General features: G+C 41.7%; 1 protein-coding gene across 1 annotated transcript in view; it reads left to right on the forward strand.

Annotated features, from left to right (window-relative positions):
• The window catches only part of mrc1a (mannose receptor, C type 1a), a 136,334-nt gene that overhangs the window by 57,621 nt on the left and 53,746 nt on the right, over nucleotides 1–24,967 (forward strand). The window contains exons 8-14 of the mRNA XM_080217211.1: nucleotides 651–808; nucleotides 8,227–8,343; nucleotides 13,686–13,801; nucleotides 17,053–17,204; nucleotides 20,163–20,362; nucleotides 23,421–23,548; nucleotides 24,404–24,488. Coding sequence (XP_080073337.1) covers nucleotides 651–808; nucleotides 8,227–8,343; nucleotides 13,686–13,801; nucleotides 17,053–17,204; nucleotides 20,163–20,362; nucleotides 23,421–23,548; nucleotides 24,404–24,488 — 956 coding nt within the window. The remainder of the gene's footprint in view (nucleotides 1–650; nucleotides 809–8,226; nucleotides 8,344–13,685; nucleotides 13,802–17,052; nucleotides 17,205–20,162; nucleotides 20,363–23,420; nucleotides 23,549–24,403; nucleotides 24,489–24,967) is intronic.

Consider the following 24,967-nt stretch of genomic DNA (forward strand, 5'->3'; position numbering starts at 1 on the left):
ATGCTAGCCATGTGCCACATGAGGATGCTCTGTTTTTCTTTTCCCATAGGCCATTGGTATGGTTCAGCGTGACTCCATGGACAGACCTGCTCCTCGTTGTGCTCAAAATTTAGGATGGAAATCCAAATGCAAACCTGTACTTATACCCTGAGCCGTGAGCTCAGTAGAGAGATGCTGTCAGAAAAAAAACTTTCCATGCTTGGGTAGGGAGGCGAGATGGGGGTGAACTGTGGTGGGTTCCACTAAAATGATGATGTTGCTACATCTTCAGCCTGTCCTTGGGATTAATGCAGACATTTTGCTCTATTAGAGGCTGCAAGGAGACCCCCTGCACAAATACTTCTTAGGGAATCCCTATCCTGGGGCATTGAATGAATGTGCTTGGAGGAAGAATGAAATAGAAAAATGGAACTGTCTCTCCCAACCTTACTAAAATACCAGTGATGTGCCTGCACTCTTCTACAGATACAGGCAGATCCACATGGGTATGCATAGTCCCAGAATAGTCCCGGGCAGGCCAGTTCGGAAGGAGGTCTGTTGTATCACAACTATGCTCCTCCAATCTACAACGGGTTGCCAATTCTATAGGTACTGGGTAGAGGAATACCCTAATCTCAGTTAAAAACAAATTGTTTTTGTATTTATTGCAGTATCCACTGATGAGCTGTGGCTTGGAATGAATGACCTTAAGATGCAGATGCTGTTCGAATGGACAGATGGATCCCCAGTGACGTTTACTGCCTGGCTGCATAATGAACCAAGTCACTTTGATAATAAGCGAGAGGACTGTGTTGTGATGAGGACCAAGGTTATAACTAAAGCTATTCATTTTGTAAATGATGACAAGGGCATCTTTACATGTGCTGATGTGTAATTCTGAATAGGACTCTTTAAAAAAAAAACTGGGGTAAAGGGCTAAGATCCATTGTACAGTGCCAAGATTGGGGCAAAGGAAGAAGTAATCTCCCAAATATTGATAAGTTGATATTAAACATGGATTAAAAAAAAAGCTGAACAGTTACATGAAGTCCAAAGAGACAGAGAAATTATGGTAGGTTACAGGAACCGTGGTGTACAAAGGCTGTAATAAATCTAGTCAAGAAGAAAAGAAAAGCTTACAAAAGGTTCAGAGAGCTATGTAATGTTAGAGATCTAGAAGAGTATACAGCTAATAGGAAGGATCCTAAAAAGAAAATTAGGAGAGCCAGAAGGGGTCATGAGAAGGCCTTGGCAGGCAGGATTAAGGAAAACCCCAAGGCATTCTACAAGTATGTGAAGAGCAAGAGGATAGACATGAAAGAATAGGACCTATCAAGTGTGCCGGTGGGAAAGTTTGTATGGAGCCAGAAGAAATAGCAGAGATACTTAATGAATACTTTCCTTCAGTATTCACTATGGAAAAGGATCTTGGTGGTTGTAGTGCAGATTTGCAGTGGATTGAAAAGCTTGAGCATGTAGACATTAAGAAAGAGGATGTGTTGGAGCTTTTGAAAAGCATCAAGTTAGATAAGTTGCCAGGACTGATGGGATGTACCCCAGGCTACTGTGGGAGGCAAGGGAAGAGATTGCTAAGCCTCTGGCGATGGTCTTTGCATCACCAATGGAGACGGGAGAGGTTCTGGAGGATTAGATTGTGGATATTGTTCCTTTATTCAAGAAAGGGAGTAGAGATAGCCCTGGAAATTATAGACCAATGAGTCTAAACTCAGTGGTTGGTAAATTGATGGAGAAGATCCAGAGAGGCAGGATTTTTGAACATTTGGAGAGGTATAAAATGATTAAGAATAGTCAGCATGGCTTTGTCAAAGGCAGATCATGCCTTACAAGCCTGATTGAATTTTTTCAATGTTACTAAACATATTGATGAAGGACAAGTAGTAGATGTAGTACGTGTGGACTTCAGCAAGGCATTTGATAAGGAGCCCCATGCAAGGCTTTTTGAGAAAGTGAGGGTGCATTGGATCCAAGGGGACATTGCTTTGTGGATCCAGAACTGGCTTGCCCACAGAAGGCAAAGAGTGATTATAGATGAGTCATATTCTGCATGGAGGTCAGTCACCAGTGGAGTGCCCCAGGGATCTGTTCTGGGACCCTTACTCTTTGTGATTTTTATAAATGACCTAGATGAGGAAGTGGAGGGGTGGGTTGGTAAGTTTGCTGATGACACAAAGGTTGAAGGTGTTGTGGATAGTGTGGAGGGATGTCAAAAGTTGCAGCGAGACATTAATAGGATGCAAGACTGGGTGGAAAAGTGGCAGATGGAGTTCAACCCAGATAAGTGTGAAGTTGTTCATTTTGGCAGGTCAAATAGGATGGCAGAATATAATATTAATGGTAGGACTCTTGGCAGTGTGGAAGATCAGAAGGATCTTGGGGTCCAAGTTCATAAGATGCTCAAAACAGTTGCACAGGTTGAAGCTATGGTTAAGAAGGCGTGTGGTGCACTGGCCTTCATCAATCGAGGAATTGAGTTTAGGAATTGAGAGATAATGTTGCAGCTATATAGGGCCCTGGTCAGACCCCACTTGGAGTTACATGCTCAGTTCTGGTCGCCTCATTACAGGAAAGATGTGGAAGCCATAGAAAGGGTGCAGAGGAGATTTACAAGGATGTTGCCTGGATTGGGGAGCACGCCTTATGAGGATAGGTTGAGGGAGTTCGGTCTTTTCTCCTTGGAGAGACGAAGAATGAGAGGTGACCTGATAGAGGTGTATAAGATGTTGAGAGGTATTGATCGAGTGGCTGCTCAGAGGCTTTTTCCCCAGGGCTGAAATGGTTGCCACATGAGGACACAGGTTTAAGGTGCTGGGGAGTAGGTACAGAGGAGATGTTAGGGGTAAGTTTTTCATTCAGAGAGTGATGGGTGCATGGAATCGGCTGCTGGCAACGATGGTGGAGGCGGATTCGATAGGGTCTTTTAAGAGGCTTTTAGATAAGTATGTGGAACTTAGTAAGATAGAGGGTTATAGGTAAGCCTAGTAATCTCTAAGGTAGAGACATGTTCGGTACAACTTTGTGGACCGAAGGGCCTGTATTGTGCTGTAGTTTTTCTATGTTTCTATGTTTCTTAAGATGTGCAGATTAGGTGGATTGACCATGTTAAATTGCCCCTTAATGTCAGGAGAATTAGCAGGGTAAATACGTGTGGATAGGGTCTGGGTGGGATTGTTGTCAGTGGAGGTTCGAAGGGTTGAAAGGCCTCTTCTATATTGTAGGGATTCTATGATTTGATATCATTTATTTTGACTGGAATTCTGATAGATCAATTAGTAGTGATTGTTTTTCAATTTAAGTGGCTTGGATTACCTTCTAGGTCAGTTGGAAGCTCCAATTTAAACTAATGGACCTAGCCTAGGATGCAAAGAGCTTAAATTGCCCTTGGAGTTCTACCTGATCCACTTCATAAATTAATCTACTTGAAAATATCAGAGTGTCAGTAGTGTTAAGTTCTTCCCAATTCCTGGGTAACAAGATAAGGGCCAGTACTCCCAAGTCTGGCCCCATTCTGAAAGGCAAATTGAGTCCATTTGCGAACAGGGTGCAAAAATCCTGGACAGAATTCTCTGAGCTAACAGGTTATTCATCGGAGGCAAGTGGGTTCCTGACTTCACTGCCCCCACCCCCACTTTGTAAATTTGAGCGCATCCTGGAAGCACTGGGGGATTGACTCACAAACTGGGAACACTCTTTTCAAAGCACACATTTTCCTGCTTTAGCCCCCAAAGGCAACTGAAAATCCAAGCCTTGTTCATATTAGAAGATATTTTACTTGAATCCATTACCTTCTGCTAATGCTCTAACCCCATTCTATGGGTGGTTCTGTCAACCTGCCACAAAACGTCTTTAGAAAATGTAAAAGGGAGTGAAAGATGTAGAGAAATTTAGGAAATTTAAGACACCTCTAGTGATCAAACAAATTCCATGACACTACTATATCTTTATGTTGGCCACAAGCCACCTCATTTCCTCTATTCACTCAATTTGGGCCCTCATAAATTCCATGCCAACTCTATGCCAACTGATGCCCCCCTCCACACCCCATGGCCTCGCAAACACTCCAGGTGGGATTTTCCATCTGGGTTCACCCCTAAGGCTGGAATTTCCTGCCCGAGATCAATGGACCTTTGCATGGTTTGTGTCCCACCTGCTACTATTCCCATGGTGGGCAGGACAGGAAAATTCCACCCTCCATGTCAACTCATGACCAACCGCTCGTTTCCCCTGCCTCATTATTCATACTTGGCTGACATTCTAGACCAATAGAAGCATTAACTTAGCAGGGAATATGTTTTGACAAGCGATTCTATGGATATCTTTAAGTGGTTATAATACATTGCTCATTCTGTGATCTCTTTTGTCAATGTATCAATGCTTATTTGGATAAGATTAAGAAGTGTGAAGAATTTGAAGTCCCTGTTATTGATACTTCAATGGTTTGTCTGAATGTCACTTCTATGGGGTTTTATGAACAGCAGCTTTTTTCAAAGAATATTTCTGATTTTTTTCTCAGCAGTTTTACACTTTGCATTATTATTACATAACATAGTATTAGGTATGTACACAGTTCATACTCGGCAAAGGGACATGGAAGGCCCATGAACTGGCATTGAGTTAGCATGAAAAGTATTGGGGGGACATGGATAATGCGTGGGAGGCATTGGTAAGGCCTCTTTGACTTATCTTTCAAAAACTTCCTGAATTCAGATTGTTTGTCACGATCTCGCTGTGGTGATGTGGACCATGAGTCACAGGGAAACTGGCCACACTCTACAGACATTGTGGGGATCTAAGAGATGTTTACCCTCACAATGGAAATGGCCAGGGTCAGGAATGAAGTGTGTAAGTTTACCTGCACTGGCAAAAATTGTTGGCACCAGGGATGGACACAGAATCCGACCTTTTTTTCTGGAGTCAGCCCAACTCCGCAAAAATCTGGCTCTTTCCTTTTTAGGTTGGACGCTCCCTTTAAAAAAAATATACTTCCTGACATTGAGCCTAGTTTATATGCCTATATCTCCTCGTCCTTTCCCTATCTAATTCAAGTAGCATATCCTCAATTGAATCCTTTTGTTGGTTTAAAGAACTCAGTCAAATCTCCTTGAAGTCTATGGCCTTAATTTTGCACTCCCCTCACCCCCCGCGGGTTTTAAGGTGGGGGTAGAGCATGAAATCACATGGATGGAATTCTCTCCATGCTCTCGCCCTTTCTGACTGACTGGGGGCACCCTCATACTTGGCTGAATTCTCCATGCCATTCATGCCCGCCACTGCTGCCAGTGAAGAAGACAGAGAATTTGGCACTCAACCAAGTCTCCAATCACTGCAGCGGGACCAGCTGGTGTAAATGACCAGAGAATTGCGCCCCTGATCTCCCCCAATAAAGCCACAGCCCCTCTTTATTCTCTCAATTTCTTTTTAAGTACTCCCCCTGCACTTTCTATACTCCTCTTGTACTTCCACTGTTTTGAAGAATCTGTATCTGCCAAAAGTTCTTTATTTTCCATATCCAAACCTCTCTATCTCTTGACATCTAGGCTTCTCTGGACTTATTGGTTCTACCCTTTATCTTTACGAGGAATATGTTGCCCTATGTTCTGTCCATTTTCTTTTTGACTACTTTTCTGATGTGTATTTTCCTACAAGTAGCTGCTCCCAATCCACTTTAGCAAAATCCTGTCTTATAATATCAAAATCAGCCTACCCCCAATTCAGAATTTTTATTTCTGGTCCACCTTTGTCCTTTTCTATAATTAGCTTAAATTTTACTGAATTTTGGTCACTTTCAGATACTTTTGTCACCTGTCTGGTTTTATTTCCGAAAATTAGGTCCAGTACTAACCCCTACTCAGAGTCCAAAGATGTGCAAGTTAGGTGGATTGGCCATGCTAAATTGCTCCTGAGTGTCCCAACATGTGTAGGTCAGGAATAGCTACAGTAAATGTGTAGGATTGCAGCAATAGGGTGGGGGAGAAGGCTTGGGTAAGATAGTCTGTGCAGACATGATGGGCCAAATGGCCTCTTCTGCACTTTAGGGCTTCCTTGTTTCTTCTTATATGATTCTCTCTTGTAGGACTTTCTATGTGCTAGCTCAAGACACTCTCCTGTGTGCACTTTAAGAATCCCTGCCCTTCTAAGCCTTTCACACTTTGACTATCCTAATTAATAGAAGGGCCTTATGGGAATTGACTGGAAGCCAGCCTGGGATGTGTTGAAGGAGGAAAAGGATTGAAATATATTCTCAAATATATAATCTCAATCTATATTATTTATCTAAGAATATGTAGATACATATTTACAACAGGAGATGGAGCTGTACGCAGGAGGAGGCAACCCAATTTCAGAAAGAAACGTAACTTAAAGGATCCAAGTTATAAAAGAAGTCTTATAGCCAACTGAAGGATGGGGCAAGTGGGTCCAAAGCTCACCTGAAACCGTTTTAATATTTAAAACAAATAATTAGTGGCTGGATGTCAAGGAGTAGAGAGACGGGTGGTGATTACCAAAATTATAAGAGGCCAAAAGGGATAAATAATAAATGTATTTGTAAATAATTTTAAAATCGTGTAATCTAAGTAACTAAATTGAAGTGGAGAAGTGGCACAATAAAACTCAGAGGTGGTGAGGAGAATTTTAATTATGTCGCAAGTTGTTATGACCCAGAATGCACTAACTGAGAATGTGATGAAAGCAGATTATATCCGGACAATCTGGGGGAGTGGGGTTAATTAGAGGCTCTCTCAAAGAGCTAGCACAGACACAAAGAGCCAAATGGCCCCCTGTGTTTAAGCATTCTATCATCATAAACTCTCACTACTAATAAACCTCCTGTGTGTGAAACTGGGCTGAATGTTGTTGGAACATTGGAATGAACTCCCCTCTCTTTGAGAGATGTTTTGTCATTGACACAGGCATTCAGAATCCAAGGTTATCTTCTCATCTGAACGATGAGGTCTAGAATGTCTGCAGTGAAGTAAACAAATACCCAATGCCCGGATTTTCCTTTTCTGAATATTGTATTATCCATTACAATCCCCTGCAGTTCAGAATTTTAAAATCGTTTTTACTCTAGAATGCAGACAGCAGAAACATTTCCTTACGCAAGATCCTCCAGAATGATATTTAATGTTTTGGGAGTTAGGGGTTGGATAGTATGTTTGAACCAGGGCACGGTTTACTCAGTTAATGGTAGGGCATTGTGAAGGTTATAGAACAAAGGGGTCTAGGGATCCACATTCATAGCTCCTTGAAAATGGAGGCACAGGGTGATGAAAAAGGCATTCGTCATGCTTCATTTCAATGGTCAGAACATTAAATACAGGAGTTGGGACGTCTTGTTGAAGTTGTACAAAGCATTAGTAAGGCCACACTTAAAATATTGTGTAAAGTTCTGGTCACTCTATTATCGAAAGGATATTACTAAATTAGAAAGATTTACTAGGATGCTACCGGGACTTGATGGTTTGAGTTATAAGGAGAGGCTGGGTAGACTGGGACTTATTTCCCTGGAGCATAGGAAGAAAAGGGGTGAGGTCATAGGGATCTATAAAATAATGAGGGTTATAGATAAGGTAGGTGGTCAACATCTTTTCCCAAAGGTAGGGGAGGCTAAAACTAGCAGGCAAAGGTGCCGAGGAGTAACATACCCACTCTGTAACCTGTTTAGATGTAGTACCAATAAACAAGTGTTAAGCAGATACCAGAGTGTGTCCACAGTCCATCTAAGAACCAAGTTCCACAGCTAGAGTGCAAAGTTGAAGAATCCATCTCAGAACACGAGGCACTCTACAATCTACTGCTAGCAACATTAACCTTAACTCTTAAGATGGATAAGAAAAGAAATTCAGGGACAGTTTTAAAAATCAATTTCCAAGGAAACAAAAAGCATGAATATATTTACTGTTCAAAACAATGGATGTTGCAGCTCCCGTTCTGAATATCTGCCTTGTATATTCTACATAATATGTTAATACTTCACTTTTTGCAAAAAATGTTTTATGGCAGCATGAAGAATGACAATATTATGACAAAAAGAAAGTATGTATATGGGTGGCGGATCAAATATTTGGAACATTGTTATGATGTATTACATGAATAGTTCAGGTAGTCAGCTCAGAATAACATTGTTGATTTTTCTAAAAGAAGATGGGTATTTTACAATATATTCACATGTAGGCACATGCAGATGCAATCACATTTCAGGTAATTATTACTGCTTGTGCTTTTCAGATTGGCTATTGGGCAGATCATGTATGTGAAAAGCAGTATGGATATATCTGCAAACGCAAACCACTTTCAAAACGATCACAGCAGGAGATGACCCCTGTGGATAACACATGTCTGAAGGTAAGGAAAGGCATTTACTGCTAAATAATCAGCTAACACCACTTTAAATAATCTGACTGCTTAACTCCTCTGTAATTGCCTTTTATTAGCTTAACAATGTTCACCTTGATAAAAAAGTTTAAGCAAAATGTAAACATTTTATGAAGTGGATAGAAAGTAAAGCCTACAAAATATTTTCTTTATATTACTGTGTAATCTTCTATATTAGCAGACAAGAAGAATATTAGAAAGTGATGTTTGGTCATTGTAGTAATCTTCGCATTGAAATATGAGCACACAAGATTTTAACTCGATTATCTTTTACAATTTTTCTTGTCGGTCCCTTGTTCCTTTCGCTACTATTTGAAGTCCTTTTTGCTGGTTATACTCCTCAGACAGCCAGCCTTCTGTTATTTGCTCCAGTGATAGTTCTAAGCAAGTCTCAACTTTGAAGTGGCTTGATACCATGCATTCAGCCCTTTACTTGAGCCTTGTGTGCATGTATTTTCACCAAGACACATTGCATATAGACATAGAACAGGAACCTCTGCCTCTGATTATCCCTTGCCAATCTCAATTGTCATGTCCCACTATTTCTTTACATAGGGTTGGTTGCCATTTGGCCTACGTGGATTAGTGAGCACAAAATGAAGCCTCTGATAAAGCACTTCCCTCCTTTCCCTTCTTCCCTCTACCATTACTAGGATGCTACTGGGACTTGATGGTTTGAGTTATAAGGAGAGGCTGGATAAAGAACATAGAACAAAGAACAATACAGCACAGGAAACAGGCCCTTCAGCCTCCAAGCCTGCACTGCTCATGCGTCCAACTAGACCATTTGTTTGTATCCCTCCATTCCAAGTCTGTTCATGTGGCTATCCAGATAAGTCTTAAACGATCCCAGCGTGTCCGCCTCTACCACTTTGCTTGGCAGTGCACTCCAGGCCCCCACCACCCTCTGTGTAAAATATGTCCCTCTGACATCTGTGTTAAATGTTGCCCCCCTCTCCTTGAACCTGTGACTCCTTGTGTTCGTCACCTCCGACCTGGGAAAAAGTTTCCCACTGTTCACCCTATCTATGCCCTTCATAATTTTATACACCTCTATTAGGTCACCACTCATCCTCCATCTTTCCAGGGAGAACAACCCCAGTTTACCCAATCTCTCCTCATATCTAAGACCCTCCTTACCAGGCAACATCCCGGTAAACCTTTTCTGTACTCCCTCCAAAGCCTTCACGTCCTTCTGGTAGTGTGGTGACCCGAACTGGACGCAGTATTCCAAATGTGGCCTAACCAACGTCTATATAGTTGCAACATCATATGCCAACTTTTATACTCTATGCCCTGTCCTATAAAGGCAAGCATGCCATATGCCTTCTTCACCACCTTCTCCACCTATGCTGTCACCTTTAAGGATCTGTGGACCTGTACACCCAGGTCCCTGATGGTTCTGCCATTTATTGTATAGCTCCCCCCTACATTAGTTTTACCAAATTGAATCACATCACATTTATCTGGATTAAATTCCATCTGCCGTTTCTCCACCCAATTTTCCAGCCTATCTATATCCTGCTGTATTCTCTGACAATGTTCATTGCTATCAGCAAGTCCAGCCATCTTTCTGTCGTCTGCAAACTTACTGATCACACCAGTTACACCTTCTTCCAAATCATTTATATATATCACAAACAGCAGAGGTCCCAGTACAGAGCCCTGCGGAACACCACGAGTCACAGACATCCAGCTGGAAAAAAGATCTTCCACTGCTATCCTCTGTCTTCTATGGCCAAGCTAGGTCTCCATCCATCTAGCTAGCTCTGCTTTTATCCTGTGAGACTTAACCTTTTGCACCAACCTGCCATGAGGAACTTTGTCAAACGCTTAACTAAAATCCATATAGACGACATCCATGGCCCATCCCTCGTCAATTGTTTTTGTCACCTCCTCAAAAAACCAACCAAATTTGTGAGGCATGACTTCCCTCATACAAAACCATGCTGTCTATCGCTAATGAGATTATCCCGTTCTGAATGTGCATACATCCTATCTCTAAGAATCTTCTCCAACAATTTCCCTACCACAGATGTCAAGCTTACCGGCCTATAATTACCTGGGTTATCCTTGCTACCCTTCTTAAATAACAGGACCACATTTGCTATCCACCAATCCTCTGGGACCTCACCTGTGAAAAGTCTGACAACACCAGGTTTAAGTCCCTTGTGAAGGGACAAACCCGAAAGCTAGTGAGTTTACTATCAAATAAATCGGTTGGACTTAAACCTGTTGTTGTCAGACTTTTTACTGTGTTTACCCCAGTCCAACGCTAGCATATCCACATCATGACCTCACCTGTGTCCAGTGAAGAGATAAAGATTTCTGTTAGAGGCCCAGCAATTTCATCTCTTGTGTCCCTGAGCAGTCTAGGATAGACTGTGATCTTTTTCTCTGGAGCATAGGAGGCTGAGGGGTCACCTTATAGAGGTCTATAAAATAATGAGGGGCACAGGTCAGCTAGATAGGCAATATATTTTCCCAAAGGTAGAGGAGTCTAAAACTAGAGGGCATAAGTTTAAGGTAAGAGGGGAGAGATACAAAAGTGCCCAGAGAGGCAATTTTTTCACACAGAGGGTGGTAAGTGTCTCAAACAAATTGCCAAAGGTAGTAGTAGGGGTGGGTACCATTTTGTCCTTAGATAGCTACATGGATGCAATAGGTATAAATGGGATATAGACCAAATGCGGGCAATTGGGATTAGCTTAGGGATTTAAAAAAAAAGGACGGCGTGGACAAGTTGGACCAAAGGGCCTATTTCCATGCTGTAAACCTCTATGACTCCACTTCAAACTTCGCTGATTAATTGCCTCTTCTAAACCTTCTTGTCATATTTGTGACAAGTGGCTAAACTTGTTTCCCGCCTTACAGCTATTTCTTCGGTTTTGCCATCATTCCTGACTGCAGTTTGCTGCCCTAACTGATGAATGGTGCCATTTTGTGAGCTCTATAATCCTTGTGCACCTTTTTTCAGCATTTTCCATTGACTGCAGTATCTCCATTGCTCATTTAAAGTTTGATCTAAACTCTGCAAGTATTGTCAATTGAATCACCACATTATTCACTCAACAGGCTAATCTTTCCTGTAACACATCATTCAAGATGGCTCAAAAATCAGAATACTTTGAGCGATATCTATTTCAATTTAGTAATTTAATGTGCAATTTTTTCACCTGGGGCTTTTTCCCTTAAATTAAACTTGAATCTTCAGCGTATAACTGATGGTTTAAGCTGAAAATCTGAATTCATCAATTCCACAAGCTCACTGGATGTTTTAGAGTCAGTTGCCTTTGGGCTCTGAGGCTGCAAATAATATTATTTACAGTCTGATATAATATTAATTATTATATTAACATAATATTATATTAATATTATGATATAAATATGAATAATATTATTATAAATTTGGGCTCCAAACGCACTCAAGAGAATTGCCTTGTGCTTTGCCTCTTCCTCCTCCCCCACTATTTCATTCACTTTGAAGTAATACCCAAGACACTTTCCATATTGGTTTCAGTCCTTTGCAGAGGAGTCAAATGAGTCTATCCATCCAAAGAGGGGCATCACGTTAAGCACACTTTTCTTTTATCAGCTTCACTCAACTGGATACTCACAGCCTGAGGATTTCTTAAAAAAACATTTGTCACCAAATGTAAAGACGCCCATTCTCCAATTTAAGGGAAACACAACTCATTTATTTATAGGGTAAAACAGAAACCCACACTTGCCAGGGTGATCACCTATCCTGCTCCTCCATTGGTTTCCTGGGTCATGAGACCTTAAATCTGCAGATTGATCCTTAAAGGGAAATTGCTATGTAACTGAACACATCTATTCACTGCCTTAACCTTCTGAACCACCTGAGCATTTAGTTTCACCTCATTTATTTCACATTATTGCCCCTTACAGAAGGGCGTTCTGTTGACTGCAGCACTTGTATGGTTAATGCACCAAAGTGTCAGCAGATTTACAGGAATCACGATACTGCAGAATACATGTCTGGATTAACAAAATGTTGAAAGATTAAAGTGCCTGAGAAACAATAGTTTACATTTTGCCAAGAAAGTGTGACATGTTTGTCATACTGATAAGAAAGCATTGTTAAAATCTGACTCATTACCTTTTAAAATGAAGGGCCTGGAGATGGAGTCAGTCTTTTCATGTGTTGGAACTAACTGTTCCCAACAATAGGCAATAATCAGCATCTCATTTTTTTTTTGCAATGTGAGCTTTCAAGCCCAAGAAAAACCCTTTCAAATATTTCTTTCCCAGAATCTTGAACTTCATTTACAAAAGGGAAATGGTGCTTGACAAATGTATTGGCCAGAATTTTCCGGCTGCCACTGCAAGCAAAGACATAGAATTTAGTGCTCAGCCAAATCTCCATGCACTGCAGCAGGACCAGAAAATCCCACTGGTGTGAATGGCCAGAAAATTCTACCCATTCAGTTTTTTGTGAGGTCATAATTATTCAAGTGATAAAAGGGAAACAGTTGATGTAGTAAATTCCATAAAGAATTCAACAAGGTTCCGCATAATAAGTCAATAAGGTTTGGATTCATGGGCCGGAATTTTACTGACACGCCCGTGCCGATTCCGTTCCAGAATCCTATGCGGGTAGGATTTTACAAATCTCACCTGAGCAAGGTCGTAAAATACCAGCCATGAAGTTGAGGATAGTAGAATAAATGGTAAATTGGTTAATTCATTGAATGATGGAGCACACTTGATGGGCTGAATGGTCTACTACCGCTATGCCTTTTGTTTTTATGTTCTTATTTATGCTAAGTTGGAGGACACAAAGGGGAAAAACAGGGAAAGGTCAGGATGGAGGGAGATCCAGCAGTCAGAAAGGGGCTTCCAATGGAGGCATCCACAACTTCACCCCCTTTTCCCACCTGAGATCTAGATTCAGTTTTTATCAGGATTCTTCCACACCAGTTAAATCCTGCTGCCAGTCTAATCATTGAGGTTGGGTGGGAATCAGCTCTTAAATGACCATTCACTTGCCACTTCAGGGCCTCAGTTGGGGCAAAATCAGAAAATTGCAGTTTATTCCATTGATTAGCTACTCAGGAACATTGATCTGCTCAAAATAAACTCTATCTTATATGTTAATGCTGTTCAAATATAGACAGATAAGCTATTAATCAGAAATTAGTGGGCAGGTAGAAAATGCTTGCAAACAGCACTGTGGATGCACCTGCACCAAACAGACTGCAGCAATTCATAAATGCTGGCTTTGTCAATGAGGCTTACCTTCCATGAAAGAATCAGACAAATGTTAATATGTCGATTTCTATTCATAGGGTTGGAAGAGATATGGGACCTACTGTTATTTGATTGGGGAAGCTCCCAAGACATTCAATGATGCATCCAACGCATGCAGGAACCAAAATGCATTCCTTGTTAATGTTCAGGAAAGGTAAGCAATGCTGCATCTGAAATGTCCGGAGAAATGTTACAGGTAATGTTGAAATCTTACTGGAAAATGATATAACACACAATGATGTATCAGGAATATTAATAATGGACAAACCAACATGCTGCTAACACCAATTTGAAAGATATCTAATTTGACAATTCATTGGGAGAATTTAAGGATCAGTTGAAATATTCTTATCCCTTATGTTACTCTGACCAAAGCATTTATATTGATTTCCTCTAACCATCAGACTACTGGTTGCAGATGGGAATCATTAATAAGAACTGGTTAATGCATTCTATGAAGTTTGTATATCATTATTACATAGATTCCATCATCCCAGTACACTACGTAGCCTATTAGTTACAGATAACACTATCTATTAGGGCGGCATGAGGTTTGATTCCTGGCTTGGGTCACTGTCTGTGTGGAGTCTGCACATTCTCCCTTTGTCTGCCTATGTTTCTGTCAGGTGCTCCAGTTTTCTCCCACAGTCCTAAGATGTGCTGGTTAGGTTGATTGCCCCTTAGCATCTCAGGATATGTAGGTTAGAGAGATGAGGGAGTAAAATTTGCGGGCTTACGGGGATAGAATCTGGGTGAGGACGGCAGATTTCCTTCCCTAAAGTGGACCAGATGGGTTTTCCCAACAATCGAAAATGGTTTCATGGCCAACCGTAGATTCTTAACTCCAGATTTTTTAAAATGACATTCAAATTCCATCATCTGCAGGGGCAGGATTCAAACCCTGGTCCCCAGAACATTAGCTGAGTTGCTAGATTAATAGTCTAGCACTAGGCCATCATTTCTCCCATGAATATAATAGTTCTAGCGAAATATACATTGATTGTAAGCAAACTTAAACCAACCAAAGGTATCATAATGAACAGCTGTATAATCTGCCAATAATGAACACACTGTGAAGTGAAAATTCAAGTGCAGAATTGAATTAGAAACTGAAATCAATGTGCTAACAAAAAATATTGAGGTACTTTTTCATCTTCAACATAATCTAGTGGAGCAGATTGTCTGCTCATTGAGAACCCAGTAATTTTTATTCCATTGATAGATTTCTCAGGAGCAATGATCTGCTCAAAATACACATCATCTAATATGTTAATTTTGTTCAAATATAGACAGATAAGTTATTAATCAGAAACCAATAGACAGGTAGAATAAGCTAACAGTCACTGACCATCAATACAAACACAACCAATCAAAATTGTGGACTGAAACTATACCAATCAGATACTCATAATTGCTGCAAAACCATGATTTCAATGGACACATATGTTTTGTTTCTCAATTATGTATGCCAAAACTTGTAAATTATTACATAAAGAAAATGCTTTAAGCAGTTTCCTGCTAAGATTTTAGTTTAACTAAGCTATAATTACCTTTATTTCTTTATTCTTGAACACTGAAACTCTACTTTGTAAATTCAAGTCTTCGGGTACTTCTCTAATTTGTATAGAACTCAGAAAATGTCAATGAATGCATTGTTATTGTTTTTGCTTAAAACATCAAAATTAAAGGGTGGCATAGTGGCACAATGGTTAGCAATGCTGCCTTACAGTGCCAGAGACCCAGGTTTGGTTCCCGACTTGGATCACTGTCTGTGAGGAGTCTGCAGGCTCTCCCTATGACTGCATGGGTTTCCTCTGGGTGCTCCAGTTTCCCCTCAGCATCTGAAAGATGTGCTGGTTCGGTGCATTGACCGAACAGGTGCTAAAGTGTGGTGATTTCACAGTAACTTCATTGCAGTGAAAATGCAAGCTTTACTTGTAACTAATAAATAAACTTACTTAAACTTTACATTGGTTACCAATTACTGCATACTTCATTTAGTTTCCAAACTCTGATTTCTTTCTGTAAGTCTGTGCTTTCTAATCGTATTCGCATACACACATGACCTTTGACCTTCCTTTGACATTCCTAGCTCCTTTTCTCTTGGCTCAGACAATAGTCAACTTCACAAAAAAGTCATACCATGAGATGAGAATCCATATTGCCAGAACTATTTTCCTCCCCAACTTACCAGGCCACTACCCCCACCTCCAACGTCTCCTGCCTCAGTACCTGCTTAAAAACTGTCATGTCTGTAACATTTTCCAGTTCTGACTAAAGGTTACCAAGGCGAAATGTGATTAACTCTCTGCTTCTCCCTCCATAAAAGCTGCCTGAGCAGCTGAATATTTCCAGCATTTTCTGTTTATATTTCAGATTTGATTTTGATTTGATTTGTTATTGTCACATGCGAGTGTCTGGAACAAGCTGCCAGAGGGAGTAGTAAAGGCGGGTACGATTTTGTGATTTTAAAAAGCATTTAGACAGTTACATGGGTAAGATGGGTAAAGAAGGATATGAGCCAAATGCGGGCAATTGGGACTAGTTTAGGGATTTAAAAAAAGGGCAGCATGGACAAGTTGGGCTGAAGGGCCTGTTTTCGTGCTGTAAACCTCTATAACTCTATGTTCAGTGAAAAGTATTATTTCTAGTGCGGTATACTGACAAAGCATACCATTCATTGAGTACATAGGTGAGAAGGAAAGGAGAGGGTGCAGATTATAGTGAGCTGTGATAGAAAGAACAACTTAACACAAGGTAGGTCCATTCAAAAGTCTGACAGCAACAGGGAAGAAGCTGTTCTTGAGTCGGTGGTATGTGATCTCAGACTTTTTCCAAATCTTTTTCCAAAGATTTCCAACATCTGCAGTATTTTGTGGATTTTCTTATGTGTGCCAGAAGAATTGGTCTCTTGGACATTGATTTCCAAGGAACAGTATTCTAGAGTCATAAGATTTTGATGTGATCCAAATTTGAGGCTACTACCATCAACAATTACAATAAATGGAGATATGACAGATGGGTTTTTTTTATACAAGTGTAGGGAAACATATTTGGGTTATGCATTAATCAATAGTAAAAATGTATATGATGAAAGGGCCTAAAAGGAACAGATTTGGAAGTGATCATTGGACATACTCTGAAAACATATCATCAAGCTTGACACCATTACTATTCAGACAAATCACTTATTAAATTCAGTCTAATGCGCATTTGCTGAGTATTTCCTGTTTTTGCAGGTAATAGTGAGCAAGTACATGATGAGTTGGATATCTTCTTTCTGTGTTGTATCATTTTCTGAAACTTGAAGATTCAAACTGAATGTTCTACTGTTAGAATATCTTTCCTTGCCACTGTGGAAGGAAAGCAGCTTTTCAACTTCTTTATATTTTTTCTTACTTCCAGATATGAGCAAGCTTTTCTGACGAGTTTGATTGGTTTGCGACCTGAACCATATTTTTGGATTGGCATAAAATCTGATCCAGACAACGCAGGAGCCTTTATATCTGTGAATGGGGAGCCAGTGTCATTTACAAATTGGAATGTCAATATGCCAGGTGAACATTAAGCACTATGCGCCTTGTAACATGGTATCTTGTTAGATTTCACTTGTTGACACTGAATTGGTGTTGAACTTTTCTCTGCTGGGCTATGGCACAAACAGAAACTTGAGATGAAATTTAATGAGGGCAACAATTTTCCCACCTTTCATACCAATGGGATTTTCCCACCCTGCTGCAGTAAACGAAGATTTAGCTTGTTGCCAAATTCTCTGTCTTTGCTGTAGCAGGAGCATGACGTAAATGGGCGGTAAAAACGCACACAGGGTCTCAGGCACCGGCTTGAGAATTGGTAGGTATCCTGTGTCACTTTGCAGGAGGCCAGGTGCAGTTACAAGTCAAGTCTCTCATGCAGTCTAACCCCCAGTAGGAAAGAGCTGCAAGTAAAAGCCTGGGAACTACAGGCCAGTGAGCCTCACATCTGTAGTGGGTAAACTGTTGGAAGGTATTTTGAGAGACAGGATCTACAGGCATTTAGAGATGCAAGGCCTGATTAGGGACAGTCAGCATGGTTTGTGAGTGGAAAATCATGTCTCATAAACTTGATTGAGTTTTTTGAAGGGGTAACCAAGAAGGTAGATGAGGGAAGTGCAGTTGATATTGTCTACATGGACTTTAGCAAGGCCTTTGACAAGGTACTGCATGGTAGGTTGTTGCATAAGGTTAAATCTCATGGGATTCAGGGTGAGGTATTTAAATGGATACAAAATTGGTTTCTTGACAGACCGGAGAGTGGTTGTAGAGAAATGTTTTTCAGACTGGAGGTCTGTGCCTAACAGTGTGCCTCAGGGATCAGTACTGGGTCCACTGTTATTTGTCATTTATATTAATGATTTGGATGAGAATATAGGAGGTATGGTTATAAGTTTGCAGATGATACTAAGATTGGTGGCATAGTGGGCAGTAAAGAAAGTTATCCCCAATTGCAGCGGGATTGTGATCAATTGGGCCAATGAGTTGACGAATGGCAGATGGAATTTAATTTAGATAAATACGAGATGATGCATTTTGGTAGATTGAACCAGGGCAGGACTTACTCAGTTAATGGTAGGGCATTGGAGAGAGTTACAGAACAAAGAGATCTAGGGGTACATGTTCATAGCTCCTTGAAAGTAGAGTAACAGGTAGACAGAGTGGTGAAGAAGGTATTCGGCATGCTTGTTTTCATCAGTCAGAACATTGAATACAGGAGTTGGAATGTCTTGTTGAAGTTGTACAATACATTGATAAGGCCACACTTGCAATTCTGGTCACCCTATTATAGAAAGGATATTATTAAACTAGAAAGAGTGCAGAAAAGATTTACTAGGCTGCAACCGGGACTTGATGGATTGAGTTATAAGGAGAGGTTGCATAGATTGGGACTTTTTTCTCTGGAGCATAGAATACTAAAAAGCATTCAGATACATAGTTACGGGGGTGTTTTTATAGAGGTTTATAAAATAATCAGGGGCACAGATCAGCTAAATAGTCAATATTTGTTCCCAAAGGCACGGGGGTCTAAAACTAGACGTCAAAGATTCAAGGTGAGAGGGGGAGATACAAAAGTGTCCAGAGAGGTAATTTTTTCACACCGAGGGTGGTGAGTGTCTGGAACAAGCTGCCAAGGGTAGTAGTAGAGGCAGGTACGATTTTATCTTTTAAAAAGCATTCAGATAGTTACATGGGTACGTGGGTATAGAGGGATATGGGCCAAATGCGGGCAATTTGGATTATCTTAGGGATTTAACGAAAAAGTGCAGCATGAACAAGTTAGGCTGAAGGGCCTGTTTCCGTGCTGTAAACCTCTGACTCCAGGATGTGAATCCCACCCCAAAAAGCTGCTGACCAATCAGAGACCGCAGCTCTCAGGGATTGACAGTGCTGTCAGGAGTAATGGCTACCAGGAACTGGTGTTACTCTCAGGCCAGTAGCCAAGTTCAGCCACTGAACCCAGGTACAGGTGAGTTTGCGTGGGATGGGGGTCATGGAGATGACATCACTGGTAAGGGAGGGGTTCAGAAAGAAGGGCAGGGGCTACGCCTTTCAACACAATCCCCCTTCCTCCCCAACGACCACCTTCCCATTGCCCCATCCCTTGATTGGGCTTAGAGTGTCTGAGAACGAAGGAGTCAACCATATGAGGATGGCAGGTCCCAATGGAGTTTGCTGGGTAGCATCACTGCATGGTGAGACACTTGCTCACTGCTGCCAGCAGTGGTGGAACGAGGTCCCTTTAGAATCCCTACAGTTCAGAAGGAGGCCATTCATCGAGCCTGCACTGACAACCATCCCACCCAGGCCCTATCCTCATGACCCCACATATGTACCGTTGTTCCCTTGTCACTGAGGGTAATTTAGCTTGGCCAATCAATCTAACCAGCACAGCTCCGCACTGTGGGAGGAAACAAGAGCACCCGGAGGAAACTCATGCAGACACGGGGAGAATACGCAACTCCATACAGACAGGCACCCGAGGACGAAATTGGGTCCCTGGCGCTGCGAGTCAGCAGTGCTAACCACTGTGCCACTGTGCTGCCTCTTTGTGGGTAATTTAAGCATAACTTGTGGGGAAGGAAACTCTTGTGATTGGGTGAAATGTTAGTTTTACATAACACATGATATTCAGCTGGCTCCTTTGAATTTATTGAGAATAAACTTAGGTAGTTAGAGTAAAGCTAGTGCTTCAACTGATTACATTGATTTCTCGAATAGTGCATTTAGTTAAAATTTGTTCCCTTCTCCCTATCATTGAGAAAGAAAATATCCCCAACCTGGTGTCAGTATTCACATCCCAATATGAAATTTTGTGCCTGAATAGAAATAATACGGTTTATCTCTAGGACTGTTACTTAATTTCCTGCTCATTTTCAAGTCAAATCCTATGGCTTCAGTTGTTAAAATAGTGTTGATATATCTTATCCCTTCATCTATTTGGTTCCATCAAGAATTTGATTTTTGAACAATCATTTACAGGAAGAGAAGCTGGATGTGTCGGCATGGCAACCAGACAGGCCGCTGGTTTATGGGATATTCACGACTGTGCAAGCAAGGCGAAATATATCTGTAAACACTGGGCATCCGGTGCCACATCTCCGCCAACCATCCCAACAACTCTTGCTGCAACCTGTTCTAAAGGCTGGGAAACTTATGAAAATTCAGGATACTGCTACAAAGTGAGACCACTGAATGTTGACATTCTGTACTTCAGTATTTTTAGGTTTTAGAACTGTGTGTGCCATCTTTTTAAAAAACAGCCTGCTGCCAATTTGGGGGACCTGGGGAGGGTGAGCAATTAAAATGCTGGATTACCTACTCCACCCATAATCCAATTGCCTGATTTTATTTTGTTATATAAAATACTCACCTCAGCCAATGCAACTATCACATTTACACGCATCAGGATCCCATTTAATCAATAGGATCTCAGTGATCCCCCCACCCCAAATCAAAAAAAACCAGCAGTGACCACCCTGGCATCAACTGTTCCTCCTGGGAGGGTATGCAATGTAAGATTAAAACTTTCCATCCTGGGGCAAGGAGGAGACAGAGTACCTTTCTGTGTTTTGTAAGGGAAAGGCAGTCAACCCCCTGCTTGGATGCTCCTGCTTAGAAGGCTGCACGGTGGCAGAGTGCTTAGCACTGCCACTTCACAGCGCCAGGGACCCAGATTTGATTCCCAGCTTGGCTCACTGTCCGAGTGGAGGCTGCACATTCTTCCTATATCTGCGTGGGTTTCCTCCGGGCGCTCCAGTTTGCTCCCACCAGTTTAAAGACATGCTGGTTAAGTGGATAGGCCATGATAAATCCTCCCACAGTGTACCTGAACAGGTGCCAGAGTGTGGCAACTAAGGGATTTTCACAGTAACTTCATTGCAGTGTTAATGTAAACCTTACTTATGACACTAATAAATAAACTTTACTTCTCCTGCATAAATTCCCAACATCCTGAACATGTCTCTGCTCTAGAGGGCGCATACTTCCTTCCCGGAAAAGATTCGGCCAAGAACACCTTCTGATGTCTGGCACTGTGCTCAGTCAAATCATAGAAATTTGAGGTACAGAAGGAGGCCATTTGACCCATTGCATTTGTGCTGGCTGAATGAGCCAACCCACCTGATGGCACTTTTCAGTTCGTAGTCTGTCACCTTGTAGGCTTTGGCACTACAAGTCCATTATCATAGAAACCCTACAGTACAGAAAGAGGCCATTCGGTCCATCAAGTCTGCACCGACCACAATTCCACCCAGACCCTATCCCCATATCCCTACATATTTACCCACTAATCCATGCATCTCAGGACACTAAGGGCAACTTTTAGCATGGCCAATCAACCTAACCTGCACATCTTTGGACTGTAGGAGGAAACTGGAGCACCCGGAGGAACCCCACGCAGACATGAGGAGACTGTGCAAACTCTACACAGACAGTGACCCAAGCCGGGAATCGAACCGGGTCCCTGGAGCTGTGAAGCAGCAGTGCTAACCACTGCTACCGTGCCGCCAAGTACTTTATCCAAGCACCTTTCAAATGGGATGGGAGTTTCAGCCTCTACACCCTTTCAACTGGTGAATTCCAGATCCCTCACCATCTTCAGGATGAAAAATATCTCTTCAGCTTCTCTCTAATCCTTCTACCAAATACTTTATGCTCCCTAATTATGATCTCCTTGATTTCTGGTTTGGGTCACTGTCTGTGTGGAGTTTGCACATTCTCCCTGCTCCTCCGGGTGCTCTAGTTTCTTCCCACAGTCCAAAGGTACACGAGTTAGGTGGATTGGCCATGCTAAATTGCCCTTTAGTGTCAGGGGGAATAGCATGGTAAATGCATGGGATTATGGGATTAGGGCCTGGGAGGGATTGTGGTTAGTACAGACCCAATGAACCAGATGGCCTCCAACTGTGCCGTAGGATTCTATGATTCTATGATTCTATGTTTTCTTACCACCTTATAGCAGGTCCTACTACCTTCAAAGATCAATATAATTGTTTATGTATTACCGATCTCTCTCTAGCTCAGAATTAAGCTCTACTCCTGTATGTAGAAAATATTTCTTAGAGATTTTAAGAAGTCAAATGTTTTGTTTATTTGTTTTTAATATTAATTTTCCTTCTTGTCATTTTTCTCTCTCTCTTAATCTAATATTTCTTCCTCCTTCTTTATCCCCCTTTCTTTTCCATTGCTGTACTCTCTTTGGCAGTCCTGAAATCACTTTGTTTAAGCAGCTATATGCTCATATTGCCTGAGGTCCCAGTTTCTACATTGGCCTTGCCATGCTTTTATCAGCTCACACTTCTGGGAGGTTAGAGTGCCAAAAACTTACAAGCTGAAATATGCACAGAAAGGATCTAACTGACAGCATATGAGCAAAATGCTTTTCTCCAGCAAGATCTAGCTTGTTGTACTACGCTGATGGCCAAATCTCGGATGCTCCAAGTCTCAAGCTGCACTTTGCCCACAACCAGACTGTGGTTAACATTGGAAAAGCACTGCAGGTCCTATAAAATATCATCAATCGGATAGAATATAAAGTATTGTAACAACCTGCTCAGTACAAAATACAAGGAAAATTACAGCACAGAAACAGGCCCTTCAAGTCTGCACCAAACATGTTGCCTGTGAGAATGAAACCCCCTAGTCTTTCAGGGACCATATCCCTCTATTCCTATCTTGTTCATTTATTTGATCAGGCGCCCCTTAAAACTCACTATCGTATCAGCTTCCACTACCTCTCCTGGCAGTGAGTTCCAGGCACCCACCACCCTCTGTGTAAAAAAAAAACTTGCCTCATACATCTCCTTTAGATCTTACCCCTCTCACAATAAACCTATGCCCACTAGTAATTGACTCTTCCACCCCGGGAAAAAGCTGCTGACTATCCATTATATCCATGCCTCTCATAATCTTGTAGACTTCTATCAGGTCATACCTCAACCTCTGTTGTTCCAGTGAGAACAAACCAACCTCTTTTCATAGCTAATGCCCTCCACACGAGGCAACATCCTGGTAAATCTTTTCTGTACCCTCTCCAAAGCCTCCGTATCCTTTGTATGGGATGTATTCCAACATCTGCTCAACAGCCCTTTTAATTCATGTTATTTTACCTCAATCCTTCCACAAGCTTCATCAGAAACCACTTATCAACTTTGAATCTTCGAGCTAAGGTCAGCCATTTTCTCAGGTTTTGTTCTGAAGGTACTTGAAGATTAATAACAGATACTCTTTCCCACCCAGCTTTTTCTGAAATCCAAGCAAACTAAGAGATCATGGTTTGAAGCACGTGATTACTGCCGAGCTGTTGGCGGAGATCTTGTCAGCATCCATGATTATGCTGAAGAAAGATTTATTTGGAATAAACTAGTGTAAGTATTTAATGCCACCCATTCATCCCGCACAGCAACTAGGACCAACACAGTTTTAGTAACAAAAGGAGGAATTTTGACATGGCTGAGCATGTGGGATTGGGTGAAGTTTGGGGAATCCTGAACACATTGGGAAGTTGGTTTCAGCCTGTTGGCTCACAGGTTGGTTGGGATCTTAACTTTGTTAATGAGGCAACACTGCAATAGGGCCTCCTGCCCCTTTATGGGATGCGATCCCAGCTTTAAGAGCCACTGGCCAATCACAGAGCCGGAACTCTTTGGTCCCGGCAACGTTGGGGGAAATAGATCCCAGCAGATATGAAGAGGTACGACATCAACAAGGCTCTGAGATATTGGGTGGAACTCTCCCAAGCACTATGTGAAATTTCTCAGGAAACCCCCTGGAGGCAGGTGTGAAAGTGCTTTGCATCCCACTTTTTGGATGCAGATGAAGGCCTGACCAGAATACCCCAGCCCTAACCCCCTACACTCGATTCTCCACAATGCCAGCGGGAAAACGCAATTATTGTTTACAACTCGATATTCTCAATGGTCCCAGGCTGCTGCTGCTGTCTCCAAGTGTAATCACCTTGCACCTTCTTCCCATTAACACAATAAACACACAAGGAAACATCTAATTGTAGATTTAGAAATGACGGGGCCAATAAATTTTCTTAGAGCTCCAGCACCTCAAAATTTGCCATTCCATCCTTGATGAGGGCTGACCCTAAAAATTATCTCAGGATCACTTTTGGGCACATGACACAGTTAACCTGTTCATCCAGTGCCAATTCAGCAGCCAAAGTTTAAATCGGCTCCACTGTGTTACTCAATTTCTCTTCATACTCTATTTAGGAGTGTGATGACTTTATCACCTGTATGGATTGGATTATATAAGCCAGGACCAAGCAGTGGATTTGTCTGGAGTGACGACAGTCCAGTAAGTATTTTGTTCTGATCATTTTACTGTTTTGGAATGTGCTAGCTTTCCATTTTTAGATGCTTTAACAAAGAGCATTAGTTAGCTTCAAATATTTTAATTTAAAGTTTTACATAAAGGGGGCAATTCTCCCAAATTCCCCCAAATTTGTGTAAAAACTGAATTAAATCCCACTGGTTTTTTCCAGCAGGGTTTTAAAAAAATGAGTCTCCCATGCTCTGTGCATCTATTTCTGCCCAAGAGTCCAGCAGCGTAGTGCTGAGCAGGCCAGTGTGGGAGAGGCTAGCAGGCCCAGAAATTTTATTCAGCTCCACGCCGATTTCTGGCGCAGACCTGATGGTGCTGGAAATCCAGCAGTTGAAGATGGTGGACGCCGTGGCTCCCAGTGGGAAGCCTGCTACATGGCCTCCCACTGGAGAATCACCCTCAAAATGTGAAGAAGTATTGTGGAAAGTTCCAACATCTGAAGATGCATTTAC

This window comes from Carcharhinus amblyrhynchos, chromosome 2 (assembly GCF_965287045.1).
Source record: "Carcharhinus amblyrhynchos chromosome 2, sCarAmb.v2.hapA, whole genome shotgun sequence".
NCBI classification, from domain to species: Eukaryota; Metazoa; Chordata; class Chondrichthyes; order Carcharhiniformes; family Carcharhinidae; genus Carcharhinus; species Carcharhinus amblyrhynchos.